Here is a 12,445-nt window from a genome sequence, read left to right on the forward strand (position 1 = left end):
TACCGGAAATTCGGCAAGAGTAGCGGAAACTACTTTGACCAGCGATCCTAGCGGGATGTGGATGAAGTTAGGTGTTTCGCCGTATTCGTTTACATTGAAATGTCGAGAGTTGAATTCAGAAAATGTGTACTAAAATTACTGTGAATTTACTTCTAACACAAAAGAAAGATTAGTAATTACCGTTATTCTAACCTTATTTCGACTTTAAATTATCAAAAGTACCTGAAAAACGCGATTAAAAATCTATAAAGTGCTATAACAAAGCATTATTTCGAATTATATTGCATCCAGCAATCAAGAGGTAGTGCTAGTAGCGGTCGTTCCACTCACTTTCCTAACGTAAAAAAACATAGTGCCTGGTATTGATCTGCATAGCATTTGGTTAAACGTAGGCGTATTTTCTAGCGATTATCATAATTTTATAAATATTTTTAATATAAATATACATACAGATATCCCGCGTAACGAAAGACGATATATTAGTTTATAATACTTTTCTTAGAGTAAAGTAGGCTAATAAGGGCTATTCCGTTTTTGAAACATATCGGCTATTAGGTTTTGTCAGTGGCTTAGGTGAAGTCAAGTTGCTAACGCAATAAAAATTTATTGATTATAGCAAACATACATAGCAGAAGTAAATTTTATTGTATACGTTTGTGTTATTTATAAACTCGTCTTCAGATTATGTTCATAAAAATTACTAAACCAAAATGTAATAGGCTTGCAGTATCTTGAGAAGGGGAAGTTCAACATAATGTCGTCACAGCGATACAAAGGCAACAACATTACCACAAACTACTCCTTGTGGATATAAAATAATAATAATAATAATCATAATAATCATAATAATAATAATAATAATAATAATAATAATCCATGTAATGTTAAGTTGCCGAACAACATGTTTTTTTTAACAAGTTTCCGTTTCGTTCACTAACCCTATCGCTTTATTTCCTTTGATTTCAAAGTATTTATTTAATATTACTCAGCTATAGAAATTATATATAAATAAGTCATACAGGAAATTCAATTTAAATTTTTGCTCTGGAAACATTAAACCAAGAAATATACTTCTTGGACTCCAAAAATATTAACAGTTTTAGTATATTTAAACTGTTGTAGTATCTATCCCAAGTTATAAATAACTAGCTGCAGTACCCGGCTTTGCCCGGGCTCAACACCAGGTGATATATTGTCCGCGAGTTACAGCAAAATGGATAGCGATATGTCCAGTGCGTTGGACATTAAGAAATGACACATAATTACTGTTTGTGCATCTGTGACCTATGATTTTCTGTTTACCCATGGCGATCGGTTGAAAGGTTTAGAAGTTAATGCGCTACAGCGCCATCTAGCGGCGAGTTACAAAAAAAATTGATGATAAAAACACTTCGATGTGTCAACTTTCATGGCGATCGGTCAAACGGTGTAAGAGTTTATCGACGTCAATCCAATTATATATATTCTTAGGCCTATATTTCGAAATTTTAGGGCTTTCACTTTTGCGGAAAGTGGGTGTTCAGGACCTCGAATGGTTTGGAACACTCCATCTCGAAAGAAATGATATTTTAAATTCCTGAAATTGTCGAAATTTTGGGGCTTTGTCCCCAGAGGGGGAGGGGTGATTTTGAGGACCCTGAATGGCTGAGAAACAATAAAAATCGAAAGAATGATATTTGAAATTTTTTAAATTTTGGGGTTTTGAACCCTGAGGGAGGGGGGGGGGGGGGGGGTGATGTTGAGGACCCCGAATGGCTCGTAAACACTCCAAATCGAAAAAGAATTGGTTTTTGGAAATTTTGGAAAACTTTTTAATTATTGGGTCTTTGACTTCTTGTGGGGGGAGGGTAGTTTGAGGACCCCGAATGGCTCGGAAACACTCCAAATAGTAAACAAGTATACTTAAATTTAAGAAATTTTTGAAATTTTTCGTAATTTTGGGGTTTTGCACTCCCCCCATCTCCCACAAAATTGGGTGCCAAGTCGACTTTGGGTAAAAGTTAGAGGGGGGCGGGGGGTTCGAGGGCCCTGAATGGCTCGAAAACGCTTAAAATCGAAAGAGAAAGATTTTGAAAAAATTTTAAACTTTCGAAATTTTGGGGCTTTAACCACCTTGGGGGGGGGGGGTGATGTTGAAGAGCCCGAATGGCTCGGAAATACTCAAAATCGAAAGAGATATAAAGGAAAACTTATTACCTACCGTACCTATAAATAATTTTCTAAATAAATTAATAAATAATTGTATGTTTAAGAATTTACGTACATACATAATATTAAACTTCAAATTATACACACCAAAACAACTAAGGATGTTTGTGAAACTATTTTTTATTTGTCATAATGTTTAAAACATTTGTAGGATTTGTTGATATGTAAAACTGTGGTGGCCATATTCCGCTTATCCAAAGGAGTATATAAATTAATTGAGATATCACTCCCTGTACACACCACAAATCTTTTAATTCAGTAAAACAATTATAGTCCAAAATGAAACAAAAAGTATAAATAAAAAATAATTTGTCAAAAAAATTTATTCAACTGGAATGACAATGTTAACATCCACCTGAAATTTAATAGAAGTAGGTAGGTAAGAATATATATATAAAGAAAATAAATGAAATTAAAACATACATAAATAAAATTATCTCACACTCAACCAAACATAATGTTTAATATGAAATAAAGGAAGATTGCAATTACACGTAACTATTCTAATTAATAAAAAAAAATCAACCTACCTAAAACAGTAAAATTCAAATTTTTCAACAATATATTACATAATTGATAAATATTTCTGGTCTTTGGTCTCAGTAGCCCTAAGACTCTTGACGCTCAGCAGATAAATTATAAACACTGAACCAAACTCCTTGCAAATAAGTTATAAGTAGGTACTGTAAAAAAATAATTTATATTGTAATATACAAAAACGGTATTGAAAGTTGAAACAAATATGGCGACACTACAAACTGTCAAGATCTTTATTTTTTTCTTACTCTCTACTTAGTTCCTTACAATAGAAAAACGTAACGTAATGGCTTGAAAGCTATTGCTCGGCAGGCATAGAGGAATGACACTAACAGTTTGTATATCTATGACACACATTACATAAAATTAAGATATATTTTTTTAACCCGTTTAAATATTATTATTTGTTAGACAAAAGATAGCCTATGTCCATCCCCAGGATATAATATATCTCCTTGCCAAATTTCATTACCATCCGTTCAGCCGTTCAGCCGGGAAAAGGTAACAAACAAACAAACAGACATACAGACAGACAGACAGACAGACAGAGTTACTTTCGCATTTATAATATTAGTATTGATAGCGCAGGAGTGTATAATATTCCTTCAAAAACAGTAATACTTTATACGTAAGGGCCTTCCCTAGTTAAGCGTATTCGCATGACTCCGTAAAAAAATGTTTTGGTAATACGATTTTTTTCCACGAAAGGTGAAAATTGTCATGTTTTACATTTTCCGTATAATATATTTACATAGAAAAAAATTGTAAAAATGGCGAAAAAGCGCATATTTAGAGCCTGGTTACTCAGTTTACTTAATTCGCAGTCAAAATTTAAATGAAATTAATAGTTTTATCATTTGTCTTTTATCGCGTAATAATGCCCTACTGTTACAGATCTTGTTTGCGAGTAATTAGTATAGGCGTGGTGCGTTCCGCAGCATTGAATGCATTGCGTAGATGGGACAACTGCGCTCAAATATTTAAGAAGACAGCCACCTTAAAGGACGATATATAGTAATGGTGAGCGACACACTACCTGTTGTCTCGAAAACTAACTACCCTTACTCCTTGAAAGATGCAGGCGATACTGAACATCCTCCACTCTTGTGGCAGAATGTCGAACCTCTCACAATGTTTCGGTAGTAGTTCCAGAATCCACGAATAGAGTTACAAGTGACTGGAATGTATTTACACACACTATATGGAGCAAGAATATACTAAAATACTTTTAGGCAAAATGACTTTAGGCAAAACAACTTTAGGCGAAATGACATTAGGCAAAACGACTTTAGGCAAAACGAATTTTAGGCAGTACGATTTGAGGCAAAACGACTTTAGGGGAACTTAAGCATGCGATTATAATTTTAGGCAAAACGACTTTAGGCACAACGATTTTAGGCAAATGACTTTAGGCAAAATGACTTTTAGGCAAACCAACTTTAGGCAAAACGATTTTAGGCAAAATGGTTTTAGGCAATACGACTTTAGGCAAACTAACTTTAGGCAAAACGACTTTAGGCAAAACGACTTTAGGCAAAATGACTTTAGGCAAAATGACTTTAGGCAAAATGACTTAGGCAAAATGACTTTAGGCAAAACGAATTTTAGGTAAAACGAAGGTCGGGAAACACGATTAGTCAAAACGATTTTAGGCTAAACGACGCGCCCCCATTATATCTACCTCTGCATACTTTTATGAATAAAATTGAATAATTTTTATTGAATTATCACTATTTTGTATGGAAACAAAGGAGTGAAATGAAATCTACTATTTAATTGATAAATTTACTTTTATTTGCATTCATTAATTCAAATATATTTGTTACTTTTGTAGTGTCGCGCGCGCCGTATTTATTATTACAAGTACAAAGATGAAGGTATCGTAGCGGTCGGGATTCGATCCGTCAACCTTTGAATTGGTAGTATGCGATGCTAACCGCACGACCACGAGGCCATATTGGAAACAATTGTTTCAGGTGTTATATATATAAAAATGTTGTTTTGTGTTGTGGAAGTTTTAAAAGCGTATGTAGTCCGTCCGTTTTCATAACACGATTTTAAAACAAATACGCATCCCAAATACACCAAACTTATTTATAATGTGTCAAAATATTTTTTTAAAACATTGTGCAAAAGATCCCGGGTGTAATTTGAATTATTATGTGTAACTGTAAAACACCATTGTTCGTTAAAAACGTATTTGAATATTCAACATTACTTTTAAATAACCTTACCGATTGTGCTGAAAATCGGTGGACGATCGTTAAATTACGTAATATTAATAATTCAAACGACGAAAATTTTATTGAAAAGTCAAATTGATGGTTGTTCTAATCGAGTGGAAGAGAGATGCCACGCACGCGTACAATGAGCATAACAGGACACATCCGTAGAGGGACATCCGTAGTGGGCAATGTGCGTTACGGGACACATTTTCGTGTGTGCAGCCGGCTTTCATCGATTTATTAGACGTTGTCACGTCAAAATTTAACTACATTTTATATTTTAAAATATATTGTTCTATTTTTAAATTTATGATTTCTAAATAAGACTGGTTCTCGTGACTGCGTGTCCAATGTGTGCATTGCATGTTCATTGTGTGTTCGGTGTGTGCATTTCGTGTCCTGTGTCTGCGTTGCATGTACAGTGTGTGTATTGCCTGTTCGTTGCGAGTCCTTTGTGTGTATTGTGTGTTCATTACATGTCCTGTGTCTGTGTATTGCATGCCCATTGCATATCCAGTGTATGTATTGTGTGTCCATTGCATGTCCAGTGTGTGCGTGTGCATGTCCATTTCTTATCCATTTAAACTCCTTTTATTTTCTTGAATGTGGGTCGTTTCGTGCGTAGACTAGTCTCTAGTCAGGACTGAATTTTTACCGGTTCAAAACCTCTTCTTCTTGAGAAAACTTTTTTTTTTTTTTTTTAGGAAATATTGATTCTTTGGTAAGCGTAAAACATGTTCCGTTGGTGTAATTGCTTGTAATTCATTTTATCGACACTTTAGGTCCAAAAGTTCGGAAACTTTGTCTTGACTGCTTGAAATATGTTGTATTTGTTATCGAAGTAGATGGACTTGCGGTTTGGAGACGTCTGGACTATACGCCTGACATTGTACATGATCTGGTCTCGTGGTCCGAAGACACTTGGCCTATACAAATAGGTTTGTACATGAAATGGTTTGGGAGGTATTCCATGCATCGAAAAATTAGACTTCCGTGGTAGGCACAGCGACAATATATTTATTTCCTCGGACAGGTATCTTGTATAATATAGTCTTTTTTCATAGAGAAAGTAATTAATTTAATTTCATGAAAAGTTATGGCAAACAGAATTTAATTTTATTCTAAGCTTTAGTTTCTTTTATCACTGGTCGATAATCGAACCAAGGAAGGATATCGTCCAAATTAATTATTATTTAAATAAGTTATTTTTTATGACTATTTGGAATTTTTTTCGAATTCCTAGGTTAATTAATAATTACGAATTTCCAAGATGTCGGCCATTATGTCATCGTTGGTTGACTGGAGGCTGGAAGATTTAATCAGCCTTTAAGATGTTTCACTATATTTTATTGATTTTTTTTCCCTATAAAATTAACATTTTTTAACATCGAGCATGTATTGAACCAAAGTACGTAAATAAATGAAAACATTAAGGTAATAAATATCTTATTTTTTAAATAAATTTAGGTTTTTTTTCGATTTACTAGCTTAATAATAACTAATTTTCAAAATAATGTATTCCAAGGTGGCGGATGTGGAGTCATCTAAAATGGCTGCCGACCTAGTGATGAGTCGAACACGACCAAACATGAACGAATACTTACGATTGACAAGCCGACACAAGAACCCACCAAGATATTTAGTCCCATAAGAATAAATTTGTGCAAGATCTATTTTACACTATTTCCCTATTACGTAGGAAAAAAAACCATTTTGAGAAAAAATATCCCAGTTTTTTTTAATCCAGAGGGGTCAGTGAGGCAATTTTCTTCAAAGAGAGCCATTTTTCTTCAAAGTGGGTCATTTTCCTCAGAGTTCCCATCTTAGGTCATATAATTGATCTTGAGCGACTACTTGAATTTTAAAATTGTGACCAAAAATTTCCTTAAGAGATATATACAATTATTGTTTTTCAATATTTATCTTACTTAATCGATTTAGGATGTCGGCTATCTTCCTTCACAAAAGTAAAAAATTAATTTATGTGTAAAAATTAAGGATAACAATTAAAAAATAATACTTAGGCAAACGATTTTAGAGTTCTTGGATAAATTTCTGCCAAGGTAAATAAAAAAAGTCAACATATCCTTGCTCTACGGAGGCTATCAGCAGACTGACCCTCAACACTAATAACAATATATATATATATATATATATATATATATATATATATATACTAGCTGCCCGACCCGGCTTCGCACGGTTGTATTAATGGGGGAAAAAATGGGACCAAATCTCTTATTTACAGTTATAATAAATGAAATAAAATTAAAATTAATTGATTCTGACAAAAACTTAATACAACAATACACGCAACGTTGTCATGGAGACGAAGTACCCACTGTTTCCCGGGCTTAAATACCAATCAACATTGATAATCAGTTTATTATTAATTATAAATTATTGAGACCATTAATCAAAATAAAAAAAACTATCCTATCTCTCAAGTTGGATCGAACTGCAAATGGTGTGCGAATTTTATTATAATCGGTTAAGTGGTTTAGGAGTCCATTGAGGACAAACATTGTGACACGAGATTTATATATATTAAGATATATATATATATATATATATATATATATATATATATATATATTCCGCCAACCAGTATGTCGTCATGGCGGCCATATTGGGTCTGCTATATTGGAACCTCTTTTCATCTCATCTGCTAGAATGTACCTCCTCCTTATTGGTAAATTTTTTACCTGCTAGAGTGCAGTAGTGACAATCACCACTTGGCCATTTGGGCCGGTATACGTAATTTCCATAATTAATAACCAAAAGAATAGAAAATAATTAGAAAAATCATTTTGAAATGATACTTATTATATATTGATTATGTCTATAGAATCCTGTCATTGTTTTGATCATAGTTCAATTAAAAAAAATGATATTTGCTTAAAAAACACTTATTTAATTAAATATAACTAAATTTCCCCAAAGCGGCTGACAACAGTAAGCTGACAATGTTAAATTGACTGACATATTGAAAGTCTGTAATTAATAACCTTTAAAATTGGAAAAAATTCGAAAACTTATAAGAAAATTTACTTATTATAATATTGACAAATTATATGTAATACGGTAAATTAATCGAACTTTTTTTGGTGCTAAAAGTAATTAAAACTTAAAAATAAAAATTTAAATTTCTTTTTGTTTTTTTCGAAGAGTTTATTCATTTTCGTCACTATGAACAAGGACTCTACTAGGCAAACGACTGGCTGATTATGTATGTTACTCAATATCATTACTTATATCACAGAAGTCGTATTCGGTGCCCCTTATGACTATTCAACAGCCAAATACAAGCATATAGGCCAAGCGTCTCAGAACCACGACGCCTTATTTTGCAATATTAAGTATGCAATACGCCCACGTCAATACCAATGACAATTATGTTGACCAAGTGTATCAGAACCATGAGATCATCTTTGAAATACTAAGTATGCAATACACCCAAGTTAAAACCAATTTCAAGCATATAGGACAAGTGTCTCCGAACCAAGAGATATTCTATTTGAATACTTGACATACCTTTCAAACAAGATTTGATCAATGTCAAGCACATAAGATGTGAATCTCCGAACTCTGAGGCCTACACTACTAGCATAACCTTAAGTGCTTAACGAGTACTATGAGCTTTACAACAAGCATATAGAACACCAATTCTACGAATTACAGGGACCTAACTATGAACAAAATTATTAATATTAAAAAAAATTGTTAAAATATTGCACTATCTGCTCCCAATGCCCCAACTGCTCCAAATGACTACAATAAATCGATTTTCCCAAACTGGCTACAAGGACTCAAATTTCTCCTACTCGCTACAATGGCTCCGAGCGCTCAAATTACTGCACTGACCAAAAATGGCTCCAATTGATCCAACTAGCTACATTGGTTCCATTGACTCCAACTGGCTACAATGGCTCATTGACCATCTGTATACAATTGCTCAAATTACTCACTCAGGCTACAATGGCTCCAATTGCTCCAGCTAGCTAAAATGGCTCCAAATGATCCAAATGCTCTAGTAACCGGAGCCGAAGCCAAAGCCAGGCTGGTTCCATGCCTCCCCACCAGGGGTGTCAGAGGCCGGGGTCGGGCTGGTCCCACGACTCCCCACCAGGGGCGTCAGAGGCCGGGCTCGGGCTGGTCCCACGACTCCCCACCAGGGGCATCAGAGGCCCGGGTCGGGCTGGTCCCACGTCTCCCCACCAGGGACGTCAGAGGCGGTGGTCGGGCTGGTCCCACGACTCCCCACCAGGGGCGTCAGAGGCCGGGGTCGGACTGGTCCCACGACTCCCCACCAGGAGCATCAGAGGCCCGGGTCGGGCTGGTCCCACGACTCCTCACCAGGGACGTCAGAGGCGGTGGCTTGGCTGGTCCCACGACTCCCCACCAGGGTCGTCAGAGGCGGGGGTCGGACTGGTCCCACGTCTCCCCACCAGGGACGTCAGAGGCGGGGGTCGGACTGGTCCCACGTCTCCCCACCAGGGACGTCAGAGGCGGGGGTCGGGCTGGTCCCACGACTCCCCACCAGGGGCGTCAGAGGCCGGGGTCGGGCTGGTCCCACGACTCCCCACCAGGGGCGTCAGAGGCGGGGGTCGGACTGGTCCCACGTCTCCCCACCAGGGACGTCAGAGGCGGGGGTCGGGCTGGTCCCACGACTCCCCACCAGGGGCGTCAGAGGCCGGGGTCGGGCTGGTCCCACGACTCCCCACCAGGGGCGTCAGAGGCGGGGGTCGGACTGGTCCCACGTCTCCCCACCAGGGACGTCAGAGGCGGGGGTCGGGCTGGTCCCACGACTCCCCACCAGGGGCGTCAGAGGCCGGGGTCGGGCTGGTCCCACGACTCCCCACCAGGGGCGTCAGAGGCGGGGGTCGGACTGGTCCCACGTCTCCCCACCAGGGACGTCAGAGGCGGGGGTCGGGCTGGTCCCACGACTCCCCACCAGGGACGTCAGAGGCGGGGGTCGGACTGGTCCCACGTCTCCCCACCAGGGACGTCAGAGGCGGGGGTCGGACTGGTCCCACGTCTCCCCACCAGGGACGTCAGAGGCGGGGGTCGGGCTGGTCCCACGACTCCCCACCAGGGACGTCAGAGGCGGGGGTCGGACTGGTCCCACGTCTCCCCACCAGGGACGTCAGAGGCGGGGGTCGGACTGGTCCCACGTCTCCCCACCAGGGACGTCAGAGGCGGGGGTCGGACTGGTCCCACGACTCCCCACCAGGGGCGTCAGAGGCGGGGGTCGGACTGGTCCCACGTCTCCCCACCAGGGACGTCAGAGGCGGGGGTCGGGCTGGTCCCACGTCTCCCCACCAGGGACGTCAGAGGCGGGGGTCGGACTGGTCCCACGTCTCCCCACCAGGGATGTCAGAGGCGGGGGTCGGGCTGGTCCCACGTCTCCCCACCAGGGACGTCAGAGGCGGGGGTCGGACTGGTCCCACGTCTCCCCACCAGGTGCGTCAGAAACGGGGGCCGGGCTGGTTCCACGACTCCCCACCAGGGGCGTCAGAGGCGGGGGTCGGACTGGTCCCACGTCTCCCCACCAGGGACGTCAGAGGCGGGGGTCGGACTGGTCCCAAGTCTCCCCACCAGGGACGTCAGAGGCGGGGGTCGGACTGGTCCCACGCCTCCCCACTAGGGACGTCAGAGGCGGGGGTCGGGCTGGTTCCACGACTCCCCACCAGGGGCGTCAGAGGCGGGGGTCGGACTGGTCCCACGTCTCCCCACCAGGGACGTCAGAGGCGGGGGTCGGGCTGGTTCCACGACACCCCACCAGGGGCGTCAGAGGCGGGGGTCGGACTGGTCCCACGACTCCCCACCAGGGGCGTCAGAGGCGGGGGTCGGGCTGGTCCCACGTCTCCCCACCAGGGACGTCAGAGGCGGGGGTCGGGCTGGTTCCACGACTCCCCACCAGGGACGTCAGAGGCGGGGGTCGGGCTGGTCCCACGACTCCCCACCAGGGGCGTCAGAGGCGGGGGTCGGACTGGTCCCACGTCTCCCCACCAGGGACGTCAGAGGCGGGGGTCGGACTGGTCCCACGCCTCCCCACCAGGGACGTCAGAGGCGGGGGTCGGACTGGTCCCACGTCTCCCCACCAGGGGCGTCAGAGGCGGGGGTCGGGCTGGTCCCACGTCTCCCCACCAGGGACGTTAGAGGCGGGGGTCGGTCTGGTCCCACGTCTCCCCACCAGGGACGTTAGAGGCTGGGGTCGGGCTGGTCCCTCGTCTCCCCACCAGGGGCGTCAGAGGCGGGGGTCGGACTGGTCCCACGTCTCCCCACCAGGGACGTCAGAGGCGGGGGTCGGGCTGGTTCCACGTCTCCCCACCAGGGGCGTCAGAGGCCGGGGTCGGGCTGGTCCCACGTCTCCCCACCAGGGACATCAGAGGCGGGGGTCGGGCTGGTTCCACGACTCCCCACCAGGGGCGTCAGAGGCCGGGGTCGGGCTGGTCCCACGCCTCCCCACTAGGGACGTCAGAGGCGGGTGTCGGGCTGGTCCCACGCCTCCCCACTAGGGACGTCAGAGGCGGGGGTCGGGCTGGTCCCACGACTCCCCACCAGGGGCGTCAGAGGCCGGGGTCGGGCTGGTCCCACGACTCCCCACCAGGGACGTCAGAGGCGGGGGTCGGGCTGGTCCCACGCCTCCCCACCAGGGACGTCAGAGGCGGGGGTCGGGCTGGTCCCACGACTCCCCACCAGGGGCGTCAGAGGCCGGGGTCGGGCTGGTCCCACGCCTCCCCACCAGGGACGTCAGAGGCGGGGGTCGGGCTGTCCCACGACTCCCCACCAGGGGCGTCAGAGGCGGGGGTCGGGCTGGTCCCACGCCTCCCCACCAGGGACGTCAGAGGCGGGGGTCGGGCTGGTCCCACGACTCCCCACCAGGGGCGTCAGAGGCCGGGGTCGGGCTGGTCCCACGCCTCCCCACCAGGGACGTCAGAGGCGGGGGTCGGGCTGGTCCCACGACTCCCCACCAGGGGCGTCAGAGGCGGGGGTCGGGCTGGTCCCACGACTCCCCACCAGGGACGTCAGAGGCGGGGGTCGGGTTGGTCCCACGCCTCCCCACCAGGGACGTCAGAGGCGGGGGTCGGACTGGTCCCACGTCTCCCCACCAGGGACGTTAGAGGCGGGGGTCGGTCTGGTCCCACGTCTCCCCACCAGGGACGTTAGAGGCGGGGGTCGGACTGGTCCCACGTCTCCCCACCAGGGTCGTTAGAGGCGGGGGTCGGTCTGGTCCCACGTCTCCCCACCAGGGACGTTAGAGGCTGGGGTCGGGCTGGTCCCACGTCTCCCCACCAGGGGCGTCAGAGGCCGGGGTCGGGCTGGTTTCCTGCTGCTCCGCCCGGGGCACTGCTTCTCCGTCTCTGACTTTGACCGCGGCTTTGAGCCACGCCCGTCCCACCAACAGCGACTCTTTGTGCAACCCCCTCCTCCTTTCCCACTCTCGGAGCAAAGGAAGGGGAACACTCTCG

General features: G+C 44.3%; 1 protein-coding gene across 1 annotated transcript; it reads left to right on the top strand.

Annotated features, from left to right (window-relative positions):
* The first annotated feature begins 9,038 nt into the window (after positions 1–9,038).
* Positions 9,039–12,143, top strand: LOC134541561 (spidroin-2-like). Its single transcript, XM_063385074.1, has 2 exons — positions 9,039–11,064; positions 11,170–12,143. Exons 1-2 carry the CDS (start codon positions 9,039–9,041, stop codon positions 12,141–12,143), a joined length of 3,000 nt encoding a protein of 999 aa, XP_063241144.1.
* Positions 12,144–12,445: the final 302 nt, after the last annotated feature.

The sequence above is a fragment of the Bacillus rossius genome (genome assembly GCF_032445375.1).
Source record: "Bacillus rossius redtenbacheri isolate Brsri chromosome 4 unlocalized genomic scaffold, Brsri_v3 Brsri_v3_scf4_1, whole genome shotgun sequence".
In the NCBI taxonomy this organism is placed as follows: Eukaryota; Metazoa; Arthropoda; class Insecta; order Phasmatodea; family Bacillidae; genus Bacillus; species Bacillus rossius.